Raw genomic sequence first — 25,434 nt, 5'->3', positions numbered from 1 at the left:
TAATCCTTAAACACGACTTTTTGATGAACCCAATGGGACCAATGAATAATGTTGTCTTCTAAATACCAGCCAGAGTGACCCATACTCTTGCAAGATAACATACATGTCTCCATCAGAAATAGCAAATGTAATTAGTTCCCATGAGCACTCAGAAATATGTTCCTATTCTCATGATATCTTTTATGATACTATCCATGAATTATTAATTTTTAAGTAGTTTTAATCAGGGCCTGGATGCTTTAATGTAGTAGACAGTACTCTAAAAACATTTCTGATACAGTTCCATAGACGTGAAAATACATAAACATAAAAGATAACTCTTAAGACTGCAGCAATATATGAAGTTAGCAACTCAAGACTGTAAGATTATGATTTGGTTAAACTTCTTATATAGATTGCTCCTTGCCATCCCACCTTTTCAACCTTGCGGTAATGAACTTCAGCAATGACTGATATTCTTACATGTACTCCATCCTTGAATGGATCTCTATACAACCCCATAGCAATTCAGATTTAAAAAGAAAAATGATGAGGTGGAGGCCAAGACGTCAGGATTATTCCTTGCTAGACAGGTAGTCCAGAATCTAAAGCTGCTTATCCACCAATGATGTTTCTAATGTAAAGAAAGACTTGGATGGATATAAGCAAAAACAACTCAAAATCTAAATCTAAAACTAAATCTAAAGTTCTAAATCTGGCATGTTGTCTTTTCAGTTGTCAGCTGTACATCATTTCCCTTGTAAGAGTTTTCTTGAAGAAAAGTGCCATTCTCTTACGTTAGCCTGTCCTGCTAAATGAGGGTCTGCAGGTTTTCTCTCGTAGTGGTTCATATAGGATAATTCTTTAAACAGGTTCATGCCAAAACCAGCAGACTTCAATGTTAAGAGCTGAAACCTTCCTTTTTGTTCTCTGTGTTCTGCAAGGGTCTTTCAGTACAGAGCAGAGCGTTGTTAATGCAGATTGCCTTGATTTTCCCTACAGGAGTCTACCAACTCTCACAAAGCCTGCAGCCCTGACAACAGGGAATATTACTTTTTTGGCAGTTCCTTACAGATAGCAGTGAATGAGAAAAGCCAAAATGGTCAAAGCTTTGTGGTTCTTGAATTTAGGAGGTTGTTTGTTTGTTTGTGATAAAATAAGCAGCCTCAGATCTTTATTTTCATCCAAAGTTTTCCAGATTCAATGGCCTGTATTGAATCTATCCACTTCCTGATTGAAGAAAAGGTTCTCCTGAACATTTTTTTCCTTACCGTATTTGTGGGCCATCCTGCAGCCCTATGGATACCTGAGCTCAGTGATTGATAATGTCTATAATCATTTAGCACCCAGTTCCAGAAAAGGACAAAACACAGATATTTTGCCGTGGGTTCATAAGCACTTTGTTGACAATGGAGAATTGGTGAGATCTGAGGGTCTTGGTTCTGAAGAGCAATGTAGTCTTTCCACCAAGCTCACTTTATTCTGTCTCTGTCCAAAGCCTTTTCCATTCACAGCTCCTACATGCTAGCTGTTTTATGCAAACAGCTCCAGCAAGAGTTCACCAGCTTCTTGTCCCAGTCCCAGCCCCCTCATCCCTGCCACCTCCCTTCTGACCCATGCCCCAGTCTTTCCTACTCTGCATGGCTCCATTTCCTATGACAGGAGTTAACTTGTTCAGTCTTCCCCAAGCTCCTTCTCTGTTTTTCATTTTCCTCCTCTCAAAGGCTCCTAGTCTTGTCTTTCCCGCTTTGCCTCTCCTGCGGTATTAGTGCCCTTGTCCGAGCAGTCCCAGCCCCCTGATCCGAGCTTCCTGTTTCTCATCACTTCCCAGCTCTGTCTTCTCTTGGAAGCTTTTAAGATTAATTTAAGCTTTTAATGAATTTATTAATGAGCTGTGAACATTAATGAGGCAAAATACCAAATGAGGCATGCTTTTAGGTTGTTCAGGTATGGAGAAAAATATGACCTGGAAGAGAGAATTTCTTTCCTTCTGGACCTACAGGGAATTTTTACATTTCTCCTTCAGTTTGATCGCCTGACCAGAGGGAGCCCGATCTGGGCCCACAAACTCTTCAAACACAGAATGAGGCCAGATATTTTCCCTGGAAAGCTGTCATGCTGATTTTACTAACTCTAAGGTAGAAGCTCTTCCCTGCATGCCTCAGCTCACAGGGTGACCTCAGGCAGGTGGAGTGAGGACATTTTAAACTTAACTGGTCCTCTTCCTTGGAATAATTTATTTCAATATAAAACTATTTCCACATTTTGGTATTATTTCAACTCTTTCTTGGTTTACTTATTGAGTGAAATCTTTTTGGAAGGATAAAATAAAGCATTAAACAAAATATTTAACTGACCAAAACTGCTTAGAATATAACTACTTAAATGGTTCAGGCAGGACACTGGACTATAGTCTTATAAATTCCAGGGCAAGCCTGTTTATGATTTACATCATTGAATTATATATTTAAAGAAAAAGGGAGCAGAGGGCTAGATATCTTCTTGACACTTCACTTACAGTTAAGTCAATATTTCATGAAGATACTTCCAGGTGCTTAAGCATTTGCACTATAAGATTATATCAAGTTTTAATGATGCTTGGGTGGGTGAACATGTTTGATTAATAAAACTGCCACTTTTCATTATTAATGCTAAGGTTGTTAACTTAGTAAAAAGTCTGAAGTGGAAAATCAAAGCTGGAAATCAGCAGAGATTGTATAACACTAATGCTTGAGGCTGCATTGACACAGAATTGCAGAGGGAGGAAACTGTGTTTATCATCAATAAAAACAGTACGTGTTTAATTCCACAGACACTGTCATAAAGCGGTTTTCCTGTGTTGTTTATTTTTTCTTTTCTTTAAACATATTTAACTGGAACTAGATGCAAATCTCAAAGTTTATACATTGCATCTGAACAAGTAAATCTTTCCTCTCCCTGTTTCTTCCTTCAGTGTCCTTATGTAGATCATTTCATGCTCAGTTTTTGAAGTTAAAAAATGGCATAAATACGTCTATAGTAGGAAATCAGTATATTTAAATCATATATACTTAGAATGTTCTCCTGTCTTTTTGCAAAATCATGTAAAATTTTGTAAAATTATTTTAAATATTACATACTGATTGGCTGTTACCTTTACATTCCACTTAAACTGATGTAAGTTACCACACTAGATTCAAAAGAAGAGAGAACATGTTCCCAAACTCCTCTCTTTCTTTTTGTTTTCCTGATTTTAGTGGTGTTCCTATAACATGTATCTATCCATAGGTCACATTCCACAAAGGTCCCTAGAAGTAATGTGAACATACAGGACAATCTACCTCTTAAGCAGTTTGCCAAATTGATTCTACAGCATAAACTGCTGCGGGTGTCAGAGGACAAAAATTTAAAAAAAAAATAGAGTAGGGAAGAAAATCTTTAAAAGTTCACTTTCCAAAGTAACCCTTTAAAAATAAGTTTGCTTTTCTCTTTTTTATAGAAAGTGATTTAAATATCCAGTGTTGATAATTGGATGTCTCATAATATGAAGTGATGGGGAATGGAGCAGGAAAGGGGAAAAACAGTACCCTGAGGAAGGTGAATCTGTTGAAATATTGCTTTTTTTTTTTCTGATGTGAAACTGTGAGTAGTTCAAATCCACTCTGATTCAGAATAGCAGTAACCTCGTGATCACAGTTACCCAGCAGAAGAGGACCAGGAACAGCAAAGGTAAATAAGAAAAAGAGAATTTCTGCAGTGGAAGAGGGAAAGACTTTCATGATGCATAACACCAAACTGAATCATAACTTTTCACTAGGAGGTCTTCTGATTGCTTTCAGAAGAAACCTGGTACACAAATATGGATCACTAAAGCTAGACTTAATCTCTGGCTTTGTTGAATACTTGCTTTTATGGGCAACTCATTTCACCTTTGTTTCTGACTTTGATGAACATTTCAAGATCTTGTGCAAAATTTTCTTTGTTCTGCTTTTGTCTGTCTTTTGCTTCTACAACCGAAATACTCTCAAAAGTAGATGGAACCAGGCTTATTGAATTTCTTTGTTCATGCCCATAAATCCTTTCAGAGTTAACACAATTCTGTAATTTTTCATTGCCTTTAGTGCAAAAGCCACCGAGCTGTTTTTCTTGAGTTAAAAATTCACTACAAATCAAAAATATGCCTAGGACATTCCGTGTGCTGTTGTTTGCTAAATCATTACAATAACAGCTTTCTGCACTGTGGCATCAACCCGAGATGGAAGGAGAAAAGCAGTCCTGAGGTTGTGACTTCGAAACAGAAACAGTTGCGTGGACTACTTTATGCCACGACGCTACTGGCTGAACCTGCGGCTGCAGGAACATCACCCTGTATTTCCTGCACTGCATGTACATGTCATGTAACACAGCAACATTATTCATGCTTGGAGATGAAGTGGTGACGAAAATGTTTCAAGTTTCTGTATGGCCCATATATGGCACAAGAGAACACGCATATGATGGTGTGACACACCACGGATATTGCTCAGGGCAGTGAATCCAGCAGAGATGAGAGTCAGCCTAGAGGGAAATGAAGTGAACTGCTATCCTGCAACACGGGGGAAGAACAGCCATCAGAGCAGGAGGAAATTCAGGCAGCAGAAGGCAACATTCATGAAGATCCTTGTTGACCTTAACCCTTATTTGATGCAGCAGATGGCCAAGGGGAATATATTACCAGGTATGGAAAGAGATCTGCATTGCTGAGTTTGAAGCTGGCAATGCTTGACTACCATCTCTCTGCTGACTGCAGAGTGCAAGCAGAGTGTATCTGGAAAGACAACAGCCACCTCTGTGATTCAAAAGGTGGCAATTGTTGTTCCTTAGGTTCTTGGTTGGCATCATCATGTGGATGACGGACATAAAGGAGAGGGCAGTCTGTTTATCCTGTTGTTCCTGAAATACTGAAATGAGTTGATCTTTACAAGGACCTGATTCCTGGGAACTTACTCAATCTCTGCAATTGTTCCTGCTCTCACAAAGATCTGCTAATGATCTGTGAATCCATCTTCCTCCTTAGAATAGTGGAGTTAGGTTTTCACAAGAGGCAATCCTAGATACTTTGTTGAAGTATTTCTTTTGCATTCCAGAACTATTTTCTCATCCTCATATGACTCCTTATTTCAAAGATTAATGCTAGGAATCTTTCATTAACAGTTCATTAATGAGCTTTCTTTGAGACCTTCCTCAAAACTCTGGTCTTGCATTGCTCCAGCTCTCTTATTCCAGCATGTGTTCAAACGACAGTAATAGCAAAGCCCCAAACCTACATTAAAGGAAGGACAGTAGTACTGAGAGAAAACGGTCTTTGGGACAAAGAAGTGGGAAGGAAAAAAGAGAAACAAGCAAAGTGGCCTGAAGTCTAGGTGTGGTAAGGCAAGCTGACTTTGACGTGATGGAGTGGAATTGGCATAAAACAGGTCAAAGCAGAGATAACGCAACATTTTTGACCACATCTAAATCAGCATAGTGAGATTATAAGTGATAGCTACTATCTGCAGTGTGTCTGTGGTGGTTTTCATCCAATACAAGGAGCCATAAACTGTACTTTTGTTGAACGCCACACCACAATTAAAATTAAGAATAAGAAAATTCGATGGTCTAAAGAAGACTTAATCTCCTTTTTGATTAAAATATCATTCTCACTGACCTTGAGTATTGCCAAATGGAATTGTTGTTTGTTTGGTATTTGATGAATAGCTTCAATAAATAATTTAACAATATAATTATTAAAAAGCTCTTTATGATATAACAATCAAAACTTCATTGCCTGTTCTTTAACTGGATGGCAGCTTTCTTAAATGCAAGAATAACAAATGACTTTAAGAACAAAGCAAAACAGAAGTAACAAAAATGACAAAACCAGGTGTTAATGTACTCAAAGATTTATGAACTATATGAATCAAAAATATTAATGCAATGAAAAATTCTTCAACATTATTCTTTTCATTTTCTTAATTCTACTCTGGAATGACTTATGGTCTTTACTTACAGAAATTCAGACGAGATAATACAAGATGAAGGCATTTCTGAAATACATAATGCTAAAGTTACTTCACTGTCACTGCCTTTCAGAGTAGCTTTTTGAAGAAAAGCTGAAAATGACAACAGCATCTCACATCTACTTTATGGGATCAGCTTGAAGTTTACAATAAGCAGACAATAAATTAATTTTCTGTCTTTTTTCAGAGCTGGTATCAGTACTAAAAAAACATTCACAAATACTAATTATAGAGTTGTGCAAAAATCTTACAGTCAAAGACAGATTACCTCGAGAAAATGATGGACTGCAGTTTCGTTGTTTTTTTTAATAAGCAGTAAAAACTCTGATTGTGTTTAAGTATGCAAAGTTATGTTCACAATATTCTTCAAGAAATTATTGCTTCCAGAAGATGCAACACTTGAGATCTGATATTTTTTCTTCTCAATTTCTCCACTTTGGGAAGCAGCGGAGGAAAGTAGGCATTTATGTATGAATTTGGGAACTGCAAAAAAATGTTCACAAGTTACCGTATAATGTAGTGCTTACTACGGTATTAATAGGATTGAAAGTGTTTCAGGATGCTATTGTTAGTTCCATCTCAAACACAACTACAAGAGTAAATTGTTCTTTCCTCAGGACAAGAATAACTGCCAGCAGTGTTGATATTTTAAAAATTATTTTGACTAGAGGGCAAAAAAGGGGTAGTACATTGGCTGTTCAATATCAAAGACAATCAGAAGTTACTGAATGGAGCAATGAAAAATACATTGTTTGCTATAATTTCTGAACTTCTCTGGAACTCCCCTGTCTTAAGAAGTTTTTTTGCCATAAAATTATGAGGTTTTGTACAAAGAAATTCAATCCGTATAAGGTGAAGTTTTATTTTAAGGTAGTGACACTGGGAAAATGTTGTATTATGTTCTAAGAAATCCTCCATTCCTAGATGATAGGGTATTTATCAGTATCCTGTAATCCTGTTCTCTGCACGTTACCGTGGATCTGATTTTTAAACATGATGCTAGAGGATGGGATTAAGCACCGTATGCAATGGACCTGAAATGAGTTATGAGACTACAGATGAGTTAAAGGGGTTTCTTTTGTCTCAGATGACATGGCTAAAACCAAAGTTTCTACATTTATAAGTCACAATGTAGAATGTCAAGACCAAACCAACTTCCAGCTACTTCATTTGCTGCAAGACGAAACTAAAGGGCAGCTCTGCACCCTTGCTAGTGTTCCCTGAAGGTGACGGAGGGATCAAGAGTACTCTTCAAGTATGCACTGCATTGCACAGAGGGTGGTCCCACCACACCACATAGCTTTCCTGCTTTAACGTTTCTGGTGACTTCAAGCAGAAAAGACAGCCAAGGATTGCTCCTTGAACGTTTCTGATGATGCCTGTCCCAAAAGCAGACACAGCCTGGAGGCAACTTGAGTTAAAAAACATAAACTACTCCCAGGTCTGTGAGCCCATAGTGCCTGAAGTTCAGAGTTTGCTGAAAGGATCCTTGCAGGATCCTGTTCAAGGACCCAAGTTTTTTAGACATGCTGCTCAGGATGTGTCCCTGGAAATTAAACTCTCTATTCATCTAAATAAGAATAAGCTGCAACAAGGTTTTCTTCACATTTGCATGTGCTTCTGTCATTTATCTGTCGTGTTAACACAAGCAACATTTCCAAAGTTTTCCTCCTTTCAAAGGCAGCATTTAGAAAAACAAACACACATGGTTGCTCTCACTGGAAGAACAGACGAAGAAGGATGAACTAGAGTTTGGAATGGGAGTGTGTAAATTTGCACTACTACAACAGACATTTTAATCGATGTTTTATAATAATAGATGTATGTTCCACACTATTTTTTTTTCTGGGAGATATCCTTATTAAAAAAATTGACTAGATGGAGAAAAATTCAGAATAAAGTGGACCAAGACAGATTAAAACTATGATCTGCAAGTTTGGCTTCAACTTTGCCTAAAGATTTGCATTATTTTGACAAGTATCCAACTACAGTAGGAAGGTGTATCGCAAGTTCAGCACACTTTTAGCATCTTTATGTGCCTCATAGCAATCTGCATCTAGTGAACAGTGTATAAGATGCATATTCTTTTTTCTCTTCAAGCTGCTTTATAGTTCTTCTATGATTCTCCTACTTCATTATTCTAAGAAAATTACTGTTTTGAACCAATAGTACTGAAGGAGTAATTTGGCACACTGTTTATAGTATGCAAAAGACGTGCCTGAAGCTGTGGACATGAAGAGCAGAAAACTCTTCAGAGGTTTTTTTTCACTCTGACTGGTCCTACTTGTAGTTAGTCTGCAATTGGCTTTGATGCTGACTTGAGTTAGAATGTGGGTGGTGGTTCTGTACTTCTCAGATGAAAATCTGTATTTTATACTTCTCTGATTATAAGCTGTTCTCCTTTGGTACAACACCACAAATTGTTTTGTTCTGGGGTGGAGAAGGGTTGCTGGAAGGGGGGTGTCCCCAGGTCCAAAACAGACTTGAAAGATTTGTACAAGCTAAAGGGAACTTACTGCAGTTGCAGACACTTAAAACAACTAAAAAAGGAGTAGCTGTGGATTGCTGCTGTTAAAGAAAGATGATGTAGACAGCATTATGAAACCCTTGCATTGGGGAGCAACCTAGATCTTCAACACAGCTAAATGTAGTCTTCCAAATGCCAGTCTTCATGAGTCATGTCAGAATATCAATTTTAATTTTCCTCTCCACTGAAGGTAAATACAAGATTGTAAATTCTGAGAAACAGAGAAAGTTTTCGAAAGAGAGGCTGACAAGAAAATGCCCCACTATCATGCAGAATTATACTACATAAGGATATAGTCTACTGTTATAAACACATATTGGCTTCAGTAGGTGGTGGATAAATCCAGCATCAGGCAACTAATCATAGAAGAGATTTTGGTTTTTGCCAGTGTAACTAGGAAGCAGAAGGTGTTGACTGAAATGGAATTGTTATTATTATGAAAAAGACCTGAATGTTCTGAATATTAGCTGCAGAAAAGGGTCCTGGATGTAAAGAGTCTCTATGACTGCATGGAAGAAATCTGGAAACATGACCCCAGTGTGAGAGAGTAAAGGCCAAATTTAGAGAGGTCTGCTAGCACGTAACTAATCTGTGCTGCACCTTTTCTAAAGTATGGCAAATTAAAATCTAAAAAGACATTTAGCACCTTTCTGCAACATGTGAATAGTTGTCTGTATCTTAAAATTCTCATTAAGATTGTAGATTCAGCAGTGAATAAAATATAAAATATCCTGTGCAATACTGTGAGTTTTAAGATAAGTACAATTGCTGTTTGTGAAAGACTTTTTAGACAACATTGTAGCAACCCTGGGCAAAGGCCAAACCTTCACATTTTGCGTTAATATAAAACTTTAACTGAGTCAACCATAAATCACCAATACAGTGGTGTAATGACACAGGAGCAGGAACAAAAGCCAGAGGTGCTGGAATAGCAAGAGTCTCGAAAGTTGTTCTTAGTTGAATAAATGTGAAGAGGACCACAGGTCTTATACAATATGTCTTTCTACTGCCATTACGGTGATATTAATACCAGAAATTGTATCATCAATCCGCACTGTAGGTAAGAAAATCTCAAAATGCATTTCACAATTTGAGTCAAAATACTCTTTCTACATTGTGTACCTTTTTAGAAGTCAATACAATTCATCAATCCAATCTGCTTTGTATCTTGCGTATTAGACATTTGTAAAGACATTCTGACTGCAGTCACCGTGTCTCTTCTGTGGAAATACTCCCCTCTCTGCCTACTGCTTTTGCCACCACAGACAGCATGCTATTTACTGCCTTTAGGAATGCAGTCGAGTAGACCAAGGGTTGTACCTCTAAGAGCCTGGGTATCATGCACACGACAGTGCAACTTCTCACTTGGCGATCCCTGGCCACACAATCGTCCCCACAGACCTAATATTTCTATGTCTCTCTGCAGCAAGCAGGAGAGCTGGGCGTCTCAGAATTAATCCACGAAAGCCAGCAGTTTACCACAGCGTCATCTAAGCTGGGCAGGAAAAAGCGCAGATGAGGAGAAGTGGCTGCTAGGAAGGCCTCTGTCACTATGAAGAATTCACAACTCTGTTCTTTTGAAGTAAGGAACCAAAATCTTTTTCCTAGCAAAACATGGAAGAAACAGCACCCTTCTGCTTTTTAGCTCATGGCCCATTGGTTGAAGCACCAAGACATGTGAGACCAAAGTCCCCTACCTCTCAAGTGAGTGATTTGAGTAGCATTTATGCAAAATTCTGAGATGGTTTCACCTAGTTCTCGGTACTGCTATTAAATATTCAAGCACTCTTTCAAGCTCAGAGGAGAGCTCAGGTCAATTGCCCCAGGATTTGGGTTATGGCTACTGGAGGACAGTCAATCCTGTCGTCCTCCTGTCCCATTGAATTATCCTGGAATGGAAAGTGATGTAGCTCCACTAGAAGGGAGCAGGAGATCAGGACACCATGTATAAAAAGGAGCAACATATAGAAAACTTGCAAAATATGGAACAGTCAGATAAAAAACTTAGCTGAAGAAAACCCTACTGGAAAAAGACTGTATTTTTTTCCACACAATATGAAAAATCTTTAAAAATGACAAACAATGTGAAGTCCTTTAATGAGGACAACTGAATATTTTTTTTTAGGGAAAAATCGCTTCCTAGTGAAATATTCCCTTAAGAAAAATAAAAAGCAGGTGAAGACCTGCCTTTGAGTCTTCCACTGTCTATTTTTTTTTTTTACATTTGTATTTACCACAAAGTAAAGTTACTTTGTTTCTAATCGCTCTCATCATTTGTAGCAGTAAGAACCTATAGAAAGGACACTAAGCATTTGTCTCTGCAAGGCAAAACATAAGAATGAAACCAATTACATATGCAGTTCTGCCAAACTTACAAAATATGGAAAGGAATAACATCCTCTCCCTTTCTCTTGTTCTAATCATCTTTTGTGCTATTCATGAACAGAAGAAGAAAGATGGGTTTAGATTATGTTATACTTAGCCCACTGATATATCCGTAAGCTGAGCTTCCTCTAGTTTCTAGTGACTGCAGGGTTACTCACATAAATAGCCAGTTTCAGGCTGCTGCATTTCAGGATCTGATCCCAGGCCAGCATCAGGGAAAAGCTCCATTAACCACAGTAAGCTGTTGATCAAGTTATAAATCACTGTCTTCAGAAGCTGTCTTACTGTGAGCTTTGTGAGACATTTTTGTAACAAGAGGGGCAAATGCTGGATTTGCAGGGCAATACAAAAGTTTTCATTCCCATAAGTGTCAGTCAAACTTGTAACCAACATAGGAAAATACTTTAATAGACTAGAGCTATTATTAGTAATCATCTGTTTAATCATTACATTTCTAACCTGAGTGATTAATGACAAAATTACCAGAATCTATTATATGAAGTTTTCAATAGCTGCACAAGATGAACTGCTGTTAAAAATAAAATTTGAAATTTCTCTTAGAAAAACTATGGTTTAATCAATATATTCATTCTGATTGATTATCATTTGACATGTGAATATTTTTAAAGTCAATACAGCCACTGTTGATTATCTCTACTAAACTGGGATTTGATTTATCGTAAATACTGTATCAGAGATACAAAGTCTGGCAACAAAAAGATTATTGCTAAATCTTCTTAAAATCAGGCTAGTTTTCTGTTTTCACATAAATTGGTGTTTACTGTCAGAAAAGAAGTCCTACAATATTCCCTCATTCCAGAGGTTACTGCAGTGGCAAGGACTTTCAGTATTGCTCTGTTCCTCTGAAAGGAGCAAAAGAATGACAGCTCATTCAAATCCAGGATGTGTATTTTGTTTTGCATACAAAGTAATTTTAAACTGAATAAACATTATGAATTTGAAAGTGTTATTGGAGTCATATTTCACAATGAACTGTGAAAAATGAATAGGGAAAAAGTGAAATTCATTATATATGTCCTAGGTCAGTTCTGTAGGTCAGTACTAGGCACTGTTTTCAAGTACAAAGTAATGTTTTCAACCTATTTGAAGTCCTAAACACGATTTTATTTTCTTGCACCTGGGTATGATGGATTTCATGAAGCCCAAATTTGTGGAAAAAGCAACAGATAAGAAAGAAAACGTCAGTGAAAACTAGGTTACAAGTGCTAGTATGGTGTGCACATCTGCCTGTGTGAAGGCAGCAAGCAGAGGTATCTTCAGCATTGGAGCTAGAGAGTTAGGCAAGTAGGGATTTGAAGGGTACATTCCTGGTACTTGCTAGTTTGGCAAGGCTGGAGCTGCTGGGCATGAGGATTCATGAGAGCAGAAAATGCACAAGAACTCTAAGGAGTTGTATATGTGTGTTTGTGTAGGTAAGGTGAGAAAGCAGTAAGGATTGTGATGGGGGCAGCAGATTCTGGTAAAGGGTGGCACCTCAGGCATCAACTGTCCCTGTGTGGTTCTGTCTACCATCTACAAAAATAAACTTACATTGAGCTTCAAGACTCAGCACGGGATTTTAGCAGCACAGGATTTTAGCTTGATTCCTATCTTCTTAGGATTTCCTTCTAAATGACAGAAAGATATTTTTGAAAGCCCAAACCTGATTCAATGAACCTTGGAAACAAATGCAAGCACAGTTTGCATATTTGCAAGGTCTAAAATTCAGACCATAAATTTCAAGAATCCAAGAACAGCTAAAAGGATAATTATGTCTACCTGCTACAAAAGGAAGACTCAATAACTGTGAGAATGGGTTGTATCTGGAAATGTCTTAAGGCCAGGGGAGATGTGGGGGAACTGAAGAGCCAGAGAGCAGAGCAATGGAGAATTCTCCCACCAAAACCATTTTCTGGTCTACCTCTTTTGGAAGTGTTAGAGAGAGACTTTTTTCCACACATAAATGCCAGCCACACAGAAGATATTGTCTGGCATCAGGGGAAAGCAGGTTCTGAGATGCTGGAATCAGGCTGCCACTTAACTTTTGCCAGGCTAAAAAAAAAAAAAAAGGGCAAACTTTCTTTCTTCGCTTCTGTACTCACATTCAGAATCTGGCAGGACAGGCTAAAGGGAGGAGGGAACAATACTTGGAAGAGGAGTGAACACTGCCTGGAGTCAGGGGAATCCAGAGTAGATGTATGCAGAGGGCTGTAAACCAAAGCCTAACCATTAAAGCAATTGAGATTCTGTGACACCCTGGCTGCAAGAGGCAAAACTCCTGCAGTGCCAGGTGGGTAAAAATAGGCACTATTTTGAAGCGATGTGGTGCATTTATCTGAGTCTCCATTCGTCTGCTTCAGGATGCCGTCTGATTAAAGACAGTCTTTACAGTACAGCCAGCTGAAGTAGTGTGTGCTGGATCCCGCTGAAATTGGTGTTTGAGGAAAAAAAACCCAAATTCACGTTTGTCCTGGGAAGAACACGCAGATCACAAGCACTCTCTGGTGTTCCATCGGGACTCAGTGGGACATTAAAAAATGTCAATGACATTAAAAATGAAAAGAACTTCATGAATATTCATTTAAAATGTCTTCAGATCAGTCAGCTGGTACAGGACAGGTTGTGACTGAATCAGATCAAAAAAACAAACATGCACACACAACTGTATTCTGCAACTATGGCATCTCGTGCATCTTCTTCTACTCTTTGTCAGGGCACTGAGTGCACCAACAGGCTCCAGTTGCCCTGATCAACCTGTGAACACCTTTGTCTGCCACCCCCATTGCAACCCCTTCCCCGTGCTGAGGATCTTATCTGCCTGCTGCTGAGCTTGGCCTTGCCTTGACAACCCGATGTCTGGGCTGGATGGAAGTCCTGCCTCATCAACACAGACCTATGGGGTGATGGCTGAACTGGCTGAACTCCGTACTGCCACTGGGCTGCTTGGCTTACCTTGAGTGGGTACTCATGTGGTACCCGGTCTTGTTTAACATCTTGATCAATGATCTGCATGAGGGGATTGAGTGCTCCCTCAGTAAGTTTGCAGATGACACCAAGCTGGGTGGGAGTGTCGATCTGCTTGAGGGTAGGAAAGCTCTGCAAAGGGATCTAGACAGGCTGGATCGATGGGCCGAGGTCAACTGTATGAGGTTCAACAAGGCCAAGTGCTGGGTCCTGCACTTGGGTCCCAAAAACCGCATGCAATGCTACAGGCTTGGGGAGGAGTGGCTGGAAAGCTGCCTGGCAGAAAAGGACCTTAGGGTGTTGGTTGACAGCCGGCTGACCATGAGCCAGCAGTGTGCCCAGGTGGTTGCTCCTCGAGTACTGTGCTCAGTTTTGGGCCCCTCACTACAAGAAGGACATTGAGGTACTGGAGCAAGTCCAAAGAAGGACAACGAGGCTGGTGAGGGAGCGCAAATCTTACGAGGAGCAACTGAGGGAGCCGGGGGGCTGTTTAGTCTGGAGAAGAGGAGGCTGAGGGGGGACCTCATGGCTCTCTACAACTACCTGAAAGGAGGTTGTAGTGAGGCAGGTGTTGGTCTCTTCTCCCAGGTAACTAGCTATAGGATGAGAGGCAATGGCCTCAAGTGGCGTCACGGGAGGTTTAGATTGGATATCAGGAAAAATTTCTTTACTGAAAGAGTGGTCAGGCATTGGAACAGGCTGCCCAGGGAGGTGGTGGAGTCCCCGTCCCTGGAGGTGTTCAAAAAATGTGTAGATGTGGCACTTCTTGATATGGTTTAGTAGGCATGGTGGTGTTGGGTGGATGGTGGGACTTGATGATCTTAGAGTTCTTTTCCAACCTATGATTCTATGATTCATCATGGGCCCTCTGTGCCTACAGATAAGCAACCTGGGAGCATTTAACAGCAAAAATTAAAAGTGCTGATTTCGAAAGCTTTTCTAAAGCCAGCTGTTCTTTGCTTACCTAGTAGAAGTGCTAAGCACATGAGCATCTTTTGCTTTGGATAAATCTCTGGGAGTGTGTTGGTCTTTTACAAAGCTGAGGAACATCAGCTAATGCCTGTCTCTGCCTGATCTATCCATTTACCCAATGAAGGTTCCTGCAGTGAAATTTGGCCTCCCTGTAAAACCATGTTTATTCCTCCCATCTTCTGACAATAGCTATTTATGTAGGTCTTTGCATCTGCTTAAAAGACAAGCGTCTTCATTTTGTTCCAGGGTAGTTTTTTTACTTGTCATTTATCAAGTTCCCTGCAACTGAGCATGTACTTTAAAATGTGTTATTATTAACATTGTCTCAAAGAGCTTTATCTGAATCAGTGACAACAGCCCTTGCTTTGCAGCCCTGTGGTGTAGGGCTGAGAGAATCATGTAACCTGAGGTACTCGAAACAGCAATTTCTAAATATAAAGCAAAATTTAGAAGTTGCATGACAGGCAGACTCCAGTAATCGTCACCCATTCATTGTATCTATGCAAAGGTGTAACTTTTTATGGCGGTAATTATGGCTATTTAATTTGGGTATTGATACTTGGGGGCTATTTGGACTGTATGAAATACTTTCTGTCTGGTTCTGTATATTTCATTTGTAATGATTAGCTATTAAAGTTTTTAAATAAGGTATTTAAGGCATTTTCTGTTTCTGACAAATTATCTCAAACTCATGCAAAAACTCATTTCAACTGCAAATATCTCTCAGGCTTAAGACATTTCAGGAAGAACACAAATAGGACTTGTATGATGCAAAGAAGTTTTCAAGTAAATGAAAATTAGATTCAGGAGCTACAAGGTCTTTGTGTTTATCTAGCAGTCTAAAAAACTGAGTGGTTTAAAAAGAGTGAATAGACTTTCCCTGGGGGAGATGTCAGAATAAAAGTGCAAGCAACACTACAGCTCGCTCTGTGAACTTTACTTGTGGATTCCTTCATGGTTCTCTTGGTTTTTTTTCTTTATCTGCCCCGGTCCCCAGTGTACCTGAAAAGGCTGGGACTCAGAAACTTGACATTTACTGCAAACACACACAGAGTGCTTTTAAGGATGATATTTTCCCTCATTCTCTCTCCTGTTTTCCTGATTGCCCTTCCATTGGCTGATTTACAGTTTTAAAATTTGAGAATTTCCTCCTTACATGCAGTTCCTTCTTTTTTCACAGCTCAGTGCCAGGTGGCTTAGTATTCCCTCTACTTTAATTACCTTTGTCAGCCTTATTTGACATTGTAGCAAGAGAATTGCTCTTGCTATAGCATAAGAGTATCTTGCCAGATGGCAACAGGGGAATTCATCCATAATTGTGAATTAGTTTGATATCACTTGACAGTGGGAGCTTAGTTAGGGTATAAGCTAAAGGTTCATGACCACAGCACCAGCAGAGTGATTTCTGCTGTGTATTCTGTGTAATCACCACATGCGGTAAGTATTTTTCTGGTTGTGTTTGTATCCTAGCAAGAAATTCAAAAACCATCTACAAGAAAAGATTAACACCTCTTCCAGATTGCAATGAAAACTTTCTCTGGATGCCAGATTATTGTAAAAGAGGATAGTCTTCTTGCAAGAGTAAAGTGTAGCACTATGACAATGCTTTAAGGCACTGCTGGTTCAAGGCAAGAGATGGAGAAGCCTTGGATGTCAAGGTCCGGATGGAGACCAGTGACGAGTGGAGTCCCTCAGGGGTCCGTACTGGGACCGGTGCTCTTCAATATATTTATCAATGACATGGACAGTGACATCGAGTGTACCCTCAGCAAGTTTGCAGATGACACCAAGCTGAGTGGTACGGCTGAGACACCAGAAGGACGGGATGCCATCCAGAGGGACCTGGACAAGCTGGAGAGGTGGGCCTGTGTGAACCTCATGAGGTTCAACAAGGCCAAGTGCAAGGTCCTACACCTGGGTCGGGGTAATCCCCATTATCAATACAGGCTGGGGGATGAAAGGATCGAGAGCAGCCCTGCTGAGAGGGACTTGGGGGTACTGATAGACGAAAGGCTGGACATGAGCCGGCAATGTGCGCTGGCAGCCCAGAGGGCCAACCGTGTCCTGGGCTGCATCAAGAGAAGCGTGGCCAGCAGGTCGAGAGAGGTGATTCTGCCCCTCTACTCTGCTCTGGTGAGACCTCACCTGGAGTACTGCGTTCAGCTCTGGAGCCCTCAGCACAAGAAGGACGTGGACCTGTTGGAGCGGGTCCAAAGGAGGGCTACAAAAATGATCCGAGGGCTGGAGCACCTCTCCTATGAGGACAGGCTGAGAGAGTTGGGCTTGTTCAGCCTGGAGAAGAGAAGGCTACGGGGACACCTGATTGCAGCATTTCAGTACTTAAAGGGAGCCTATAGGAAAGATGGGGACAATCTTTTTAGTAGAGACAGCAGTGACAGGACGAGGGGTAATGGTTTTAAACTAAAACAGGGTAGGTTTAGGCTGGATATAAGGAAGAAATTCTTTACAATGAGGGTGGTGAAACACAGGAACGGGTTACCCAGAGAGGTAGTGGAGGCCCCATCCCTGGAAACATTGAAGACCAGGTTGGACAGGGCTCTGAGCAACCTGATCTAGTTAGGGGTGTCGCTGCTTGCTGCAGGGGGGTTGGACTAGATGACCTCTAGGAGTCCCTTCCTACCCAAAACTTTCTTTGATTCTATGATTGTATGAAAAGATCTCTCATCTTGCTTAGGTTTCAGAAAATACAGTCTTTGTGACAGCTGACTTCCTACTGGTGTACCTCTGAAATTGCCCTAGATTAGCTTAAAGATTATTTAGATGTCTGAAAAGGGTTTGGAAAAACTGAAAGAATATCAAGTAGCAGAACTCTGCTGAGTGCTGAATCTAGTCATTTTGTGGTGAAAATGATTACCAAGAAAGGGCTTACGCAAGTGCTGGAAGAACAGAGTATGTTCCTGAGTGGTCAGTGTGATCTCTCTCGATTATAGCCTGAACACTGCTGAAAAGGAGCTAAACAAGTTACACGTGAACCGGACACAGATGGATAGCACTGCAGCAGCTCTCATATTATATTGAACACACAATTTAATTGGAATTAATAGTGTCATAAAACAGCAGAAAGGTGTAAGTCAGGAGAAAAAAGAGATGTTAGGCTTTTGAATCTGTTTCCTGATAGTGGAGGACTGCTCCCTGAAGTACATTTTCTCATACTTTGCCTACTCTGCTTTTAAATGCCCTGTGTAATAGTAGTTTCCATAATTTCCCCTGGGAGGAAGAGATGATGTTTAGTACATCTCTTTATCAGGAAGCTGCCTCTGGTATCCTGCCTGCTTCCCTTTTCCAAACTCTATCTCATTACTCTGAATGATTCCCTGTGCAGCACTCTGAACAATGCTACTCCTCCTTTCTGTGCTGAACCTGCAAAGGGATGGCGGCTGGTGGATCCTTTATGGGCTCCCGCACAGCTCAGAGGTGCCACACACAATCCCAGAGGCTAGTCAGTGCGAACTGCTTGCTCTGGGGAGCAGCCCAAAGTTGAGGGGAGTCCTATACTCACAGCATCCTAGGGGCAACCCCAGAGCAATCTCCCGCTTCGGGCAGTTTTAGTGTAAGTATGCCACAGATCTTCCATGGAATCTCTTTTTTGGCCACCTGTAGTCCCTGCGGCATGGTTGCAAAATTGCTGGGATACCTGTAGGTAGCAACTGCCATCTCCCTTCATCAGAGATTGCCCATGTGGTAGGAAACAGAAGTCTTGGGGGTATCCAAATTCTCAGACTTTTTGGATAGGGCTACTTTTCTTCAGCAAATAGGCATGTACCAGGCACAGCTCCCTCTTTATCCAATTTGTTCACATATATGTTCACAGCAGGTAGTTACAAAATTATCATAAATTTTGCCTCTGAGACATATTGCACAGTCCCAGGTGGGTAATGTCCCATCCATCTCACTCCATTTTGGGAATCTTTGCTCTATAGCATAGGGCATACTCGAGGTTTTCCAGTGTACCTGTTTGCTTTCCTGAGTCCTGGCTCTGGATTTGCTCCTAACAGCAAATACTGTTGAAGTTCAGTAAATCCGGCCTTCAAAGTACCTATAATTATAGTGTAAATACAGCCAGAGAGTCTATTCTATGCAAATTCACGTCCATGTGCAAACTCAGAGTTTTATTTTTCACATCTTTCATATGTTTGTTGAATATGAGCTCCTTCTTGACCATCTGCTGGCCAGAATATATGAGCTATATGCACAACTGATTTTTCTACCTAAAAACAGAGCTGACAATTTGACCCATTGATTTTACATTGTTTCTTCCAAGTTAGTTTTCTGTTTTTTTTTTTTGGTGTTTGAATAAACTCCAGTTTGCCAACAACTTTTTGCTACTGAGATGCCTTTGAGAGAATAGAAATGCCATGATGGCTCCAGCAGGTTCAGTTCAACACTGCTATTGGGTTTTGCACTCACGAACATGGATGGGCAGAACCACCAGTAGCAAGAACGGGAAAAACATACTGTCAGCTCACTCATCCTAGTAAGAACTGGGCACATACTTAAAAAGAGCATAGGAAATATATTTTTCCTGGCTCCACATTAACCATTTACTCATTTGAATGAGACCTCTATAAAAATGGCTTTATCCTGCACAAAGGAAGAGTTTAATAAATCTCTTTATCAAGACACTATCAACATCTTAATATGGCTGACTTGGTAATTCTTCTTGCATGCGTATTTAGCAGTTCTTGATGAAAACTCAGGATGGCGTCACTCTGGATGTGAACAAAGCAGAAAAAGCAGGGCTTTCTCTCCTGTTCATATCATCCCTTCCAATGAGCTCCATGCCTGCATATACAGATACTTGGTACTTGACTTTTATCCACCAGCTCCTGGTTCAACTTATGGCTGACTCACCTGAAAAATTTGCATTCCTGAGAAAATTACAGACTACAAGGATTTTATGGGAAGGTGTTAGAGACCAAGGCAACAAAGGGAACTTTGTGGTTAGTGTCTACTACAGGCCGCCCAACCAAGGGAAGCCTATTGATGAAGCCTTCTTATTCCAGCTACAGTAGGCTTCACACTCGCAGGCTCTTGTCCTGCTGGGGGACTTCAACCACCCCGACATCTGCTGGAAAAATAGCACGGCGAGTTGTAGGCAATCCAGGAGACTCCTGGATTGCACTGAGGATAATTTCTTACACCAGGTAATAGACAGTCCTACCAGAGGTGATGTGATACTGGTAATGTCAGAATTGGAGGCTGCCTGGGCTGCAGTGATCACCCACTGGTGGAGTTCAAAGTCCTGAGGGATATTGGTCAGATGAAGAATAAAGTCAGGATACTGAATTTTAGGAAAGCAAAATTCCAGCTCTTCAAGGAGTTAGTCAATAGGACCCTCTGGGAAATTGCCCTCAGGAACAAGGGAGCAGAACGGAGCTGGCAGACCTTTAAGGATGCTTTCCATAGAGCACAAGAGCTCTTGTTGCCCAGGTGTAAGAAATCAGGCAAGGAATGCAAGAGAACAGCATGGATGAGTGGACACCAGCTCATCAAACTAAATGAGAAGAAGGAAATGGACAGGCAGTACAGAAGTACAGAAGTAGGAACCTAAACGTACAGAAGTCTGTGGGACCTGATGAGATGCATCCCAGAGTCCTGAGGGAACTGGCTGATGTAGTTGCCAAGACACTCTCCATGACATTTAAAAACTCATGGCAGTCAGGGAAAGTCCCCAGTGACTGGAAAAAGGGAAACATTGTGCCCCGTTTCAAAAAGGGTAGAAAGGAAGACCCTGGGAACTACCGACCTGTCAGCCTCACCTCTGTGCCTGGGAAGATCATGGAACAGATCCTCCTAGAAGCTATGCTGAGGCATGTGGAGGACAGGGAGGTGATTCAAGACAGCCAGCATGGCTTCACTAAGGGCAAGTCCTGCCTTACCAACCTTGTGGCTTTCTATGATGGTGTAACAACAAGAGTGGACAAGGGAAAACCTATGGATGTCATCTATCTGGATTTTTGTAAAGCCTTTGACACGGTCCCCCACAACATCCTTCTCCCTAAATTGGAGAGCCATGGATTTGATGGGTGGACTGTTCAGTGGATAAGGAATTGGTTGGATGGTCGCAGCCAAAGGGTAGTGGTCAACGGCTCAAGGTCCGGATGGAGACCAGTGACGAGTGGAGTCCCTCAGGGATCCGTACTGGGACCGGTGCTGTTCAATATATTTATCAATGACATGGACAGCGACATCGAGTGTACCCTCAGCAAGTTTGCAGATGACACCAAGCTGAGTGGTACGGTTGAGACACCAGAAGGACGAGATTCCATCCAGAGGGACCTGGACAAGCTGGAGAGGTGGGCCTGTGTGAACCTCATGAGGTTCAACAAGGCCAAGTGCAAAGTCCTACACCTGGGTCGGGGTAATCCCCATTATCAATACAGGCTGGGGGATGAAAGGATCGAGAGCAGCCCTGCTGAGAGGGACTTGGGGGTACTGATAGACGAAAGGCTGGACATGAGCCGGCAATGTGCGCTGGCAGCCCAGAGGGCCAACCGTGTCCTGGGCTGCATCAAGAGAAGCGTGGCCAGCAGGTCGAGAGAGGTGATTCTGCCCCTCTACTCTGCTCTGGTGAGACCTCACCTGGAGTACTGCGTTCAGCTCTGGAGCCCTCAGCACAAGAAGGACGTGGACCTGTTGGAGCGGGTCCAAAGGAGGGCTACAAAAATGATCCGAGGGCTGGAGCACCTCTCCTATGAGGACAGGCTGAGAGAGTTGGGCTTGTTCAGCCTGGAGAAGAGAAGGCTGCGGGGACACCGGATTGCAGCATTTCAGTACTTAAAGGGAGCCTATAGGAAAGATGGGGACAATCTTTTTAGTAGAGACAGCAGTGACAGGACGAGGGGTAATGGTTTAAAACTAAAACAGGGTAGGTTTAGGCTGGATATAAGGAAGAAATTGTTTACAATGAGGGTGGTGAAACACTGGAACAGGTTGCCCAGAGAGGTAGTGGAGGCCCCATCCCTGGAAACCAGGTTGGACAGGGCTCTGAGCAACCTGATCTAGTTAGGGGTGTCGCTGCTTGCTGCAGGGGGGTTGGACTAGATGACCTCTAGGAGTCCCTTCCGACGCAAAACTTTCTTTGATTCTATGATTGTATGATTCAGTGTAAGCAGGGACAAGTGTCCTGAGAAGAGTACAGGGACACTGCCCGGTTTTGTACTGATGGGGTCAGGAACGCCAAGGCATAGATGGAGCTGAGCTTGGCAAGGGATACAAGAAATGACAAGAAGAGTTTCTACAGGTACGTCAGCTGGAAAAGGAAGGTCAGACAAAGCGCACCCAACCTGATGAGCAAGAATGGCAAACTGGTAACAAGGGGTAAGGAGAACGCTGAGGTACTTAACAACTTATTTGCCTCATTCTTCACGGGCAACCTCTATTCGTAAACCTCCCAAACGGATGGACTAGAAGGCAGGGACTGGTGGATTAAAGTCCCTCCCCCTGTAAGAGAAGCTCAGGTTTGTGACCACCTCAGGAACCTGAACATACATAAGTCTATGGGACCTGACGAGATGCATCCCAGAGTCCTGAGGGAACTGGCTGCTGTAGTTCCCAAGCCACTTTCCATGATATTTCAAAAGTCATGGCAGTTAGGTGAAGTCCCCAGTGACTGGAACATTGCACTCATTTTTAAAAAGGTTATGAAGGAGGAATCTGGAAACTACTGACCTGTTAGCCTCATCTCTGTGCTTGGGAAGATCATGGAACAGATCCTCCAAGCGGCTATGCTGAGGCACGTGGAGGACAGGGAGGTGATTCAAGACAGCCAGCATGGCTTCACCAAGGGTGAGTCCTGCATGACCAACTTAGTAGCCTTCTGTCATAGACTGACTACATCAGTGGACAAAGGAAGAGCTATGAATGCCATCTATGTGGGCTTCCATTAGGCCTTTGACATGGTTGCCCACAGCATCCTTTCCTCTAAATTGGAGAGATATGGATTTGATGGGTGGGCTGTTTGGTGGGTGAGGAACTGATTGGATGTTTACATCCAGAGGGTAGTGGTCAATGGCTCAATGTCTAGATTGGGATCGGTGACAAGTAGTGCCCATCAGGCATACTGGGACCAGTGCTATTCAGTATCTTCATCGATGACATAGACAGCGACATTGAGTGCACTCTCAGCAAGTTTGCCGATTACACCAAGCAGAGTGATGTAGTTGACACACTAGAAGGACGGGATGCCATCCAGAGGCACCTGGACAAGCTTAAGAAGTGGGCCTGTGTGACCCTCATGAGGTTTGGCAAGGCCAAGTGCAAGGTCCTACACACGGCCTGAGGCAGCCACTGGTATCAATACAGGTGGAGGGATGAAGGGATCGAGAGCAGACCCGCTGAGAGGGACTTGGGGGTACTTGTGGGTGAAAAGCTGGACATGACCTGGCAGTGTGTGCTCGAAGTCCAGAAGGCCAACCATATCCTGGGCTGCATCACAAGCAGTGTGGCCAGCAGGGCGAGGGAGGGGATTCTGCCCCTCTACTCTGCTCTGGTGAGGCCCCACCTGGAGTCCTGTGTCCAGCTCTGGAGCCCTCAGCACAGGAAAGTCATGGAGCTGTTGGAGCGGGTCCAGAGGAGGGCTGGAACTCCTCTCCTATGTGGAAAGGCTGAGAGAGTTGGGCCTGTTCAGCCTGGAGAAGAGAAGGCTTCAGAGAGACCTTATTGTGGCCTTTCAGTACTTAAAGGCAGCTTACAAGAAAGATGGAGACAGACTTTTTAGCAGGGCCTGTTGTCATAGGTCAAGGAGTAATGGTTTTAAACAGAAAGAAGGTAGATTTAGGCTAGGTATAAGGAAGAAATTTTTCACAGAGGGTGATGAAACATTGGAACAGATTGCCTGGAGAAGCAGTTGATGCCTCATCCCTGGAAACATTCCAGGTCAAGTTGAATGGGGCTCTGAGTGGCCTGATCTAGTTGAAGATGTCCCTGCTCATTGCAAGGGGGTTAGACTAGATGTCCTTTAATGGTCCCTTCCTACACAAACTATTCTATGATTCCATGATTTCTATCCATACCAGGAGTTAACTTTTACATGTGCAGCGTCTGCAACATTTTGCTTTTCTAGACTGCCAATCCAAAATACTCATCAAAGATTTAATGACTTTTCATTGCTATGAAAATTGCTATCCAGTCCTGAGAATACATTACTGATGTTAGTGGGTGGGCCGTGACCCAACAGCAGTAGTTTCACAGACAATTAATTTTTTATTATTACTATTTTTCACAGTGTTTCCAAAAGAATAACACAGGTTTGCTTACATTTTGAAAAATTGAAAAAAGAAATTGGATTTTTCAAAAATTCACCTCCAGTTAAGCAGAAGGTTTTTTCTAGCAGGTTCCTTCTGCAGCTAGGAGAAGACTTACCAAAAGGCAACCATGAAGCTTACTGCAGAGTCATGTATAAAGTTTAGACATTGTTTAAATTTTACGAGAATTTATCCAGTTCAAATAATGTGTTATATTTACACATTTTTTCCCTATGTTGCTATTATAAGAAACAGTAAGATTTCTGAAGAAATAAAATAGACATCATTAGATTTTAGTTAAAATTGGTCACTAGTAAAGGCATTTATCAGCTAAGTAATAAGGAATGCCTTTGAAATATTACTAAAAACACCGAACTTGTGGCTCAATGATTAATTGCTATTGAAAGTGTCTAATTTCATTAACCCTATCATTATGCTTAAAATCTTCCTCTTTAATTTATGATGAAAACATATGTCTTGATGGCTTAATAAACTTAGCTGAGGAATGAGAATCATATAGTAACTTCAAGTATATAAAAAATAGCTAAGTCAACTTAATATTCATTCCTTAGTTTGTGTAATTGCCAAAATACTAGAGAAAAAGAAAAGGAAGTTATCAAAATCTAGACATAGTCAATAATTTTGAAGTCTGTGCTTGAGAGGTTTTCATATGAACATTGATATACATGGAAATCAAATTGCACTTGAATGAAAGGAAACTTGGAACAAATATTTTGAAAATATTTTTTTTCCAAAACAAGCACTTCCACATGTATTGTTCTCACCTGCAGAGGTTTTCACAATTTCTGAAGTATTTCTCAGACCCATGAAGTCAAACTGATAGAGTCTCCAAGATTTCTGGTCAGCAGCCTCCACTGAATTTTTTCTCCATCTGTAAATCATTTCCTCTTTAGGGTAGCCATCTAGAAATTTAAAAAAAAAAAAAAATTCATAAGGTACTGCAAATTGTATCTGTTCACTGATTTAGAGCTATTTAGGAATGAATACCGAAATTTCTGATCTGATGCTTTCTCTGTGAGTTTGGTGGTGTAATTCAGCTACAGAGTTGTACAGCACACGAAAATAGAGTCATAATACTGGTAAAATTAAGATTTTTCACAATTATTATTGTTTTCCAATGAAGAAAAACTCTGATTGGTTCTATCAGAAGTAGAGGTCTTCAGAGATGCAGTTGATTGTACTAATTTGAGGTCCATACACAGAAGTATACTGCTTTACATATGCTCTGAATAAGTTGTGCAAACCAATAGAATGTAAAAAAAAAGGGGCGGTGTCAGTGTAAGATGTAAGCAATTGAAAAGGA

General features: G+C 41.3%; 1 protein-coding gene across 1 annotated transcript in view; it reads right to left on the bottom strand.

The window, feature by feature from the left end:
• GABRG3 (gamma-aminobutyric acid type A receptor subunit gamma3) overlaps positions 1–25,434 on the bottom strand; it is a 364,187-nt gene that overhangs the window by 39,505 nt on the left and 299,248 nt on the right. Inside the window, exon 7 of the mRNA XM_075427299.1 lies at positions 24,896–25,033. Coding sequence (XP_075283414.1) covers positions 24,896–25,033 — 138 coding nt within the window. The remainder of the gene's footprint in view (positions 1–24,895; positions 25,034–25,434) is intronic.

This window comes from Opisthocomus hoazin, chromosome 1 (assembly GCF_030867145.1).
Source record: "Opisthocomus hoazin isolate bOpiHoa1 chromosome 1, bOpiHoa1.hap1, whole genome shotgun sequence".
NCBI classification, from domain to species: domain Eukaryota; kingdom Metazoa; phylum Chordata; class Aves; order Opisthocomiformes; family Opisthocomidae; genus Opisthocomus; species Opisthocomus hoazin.
The sequence above is the reverse complement of the archived record's forward strand: the minus strand, read 5'-3'. Positions and strand labels throughout refer to the sequence as shown.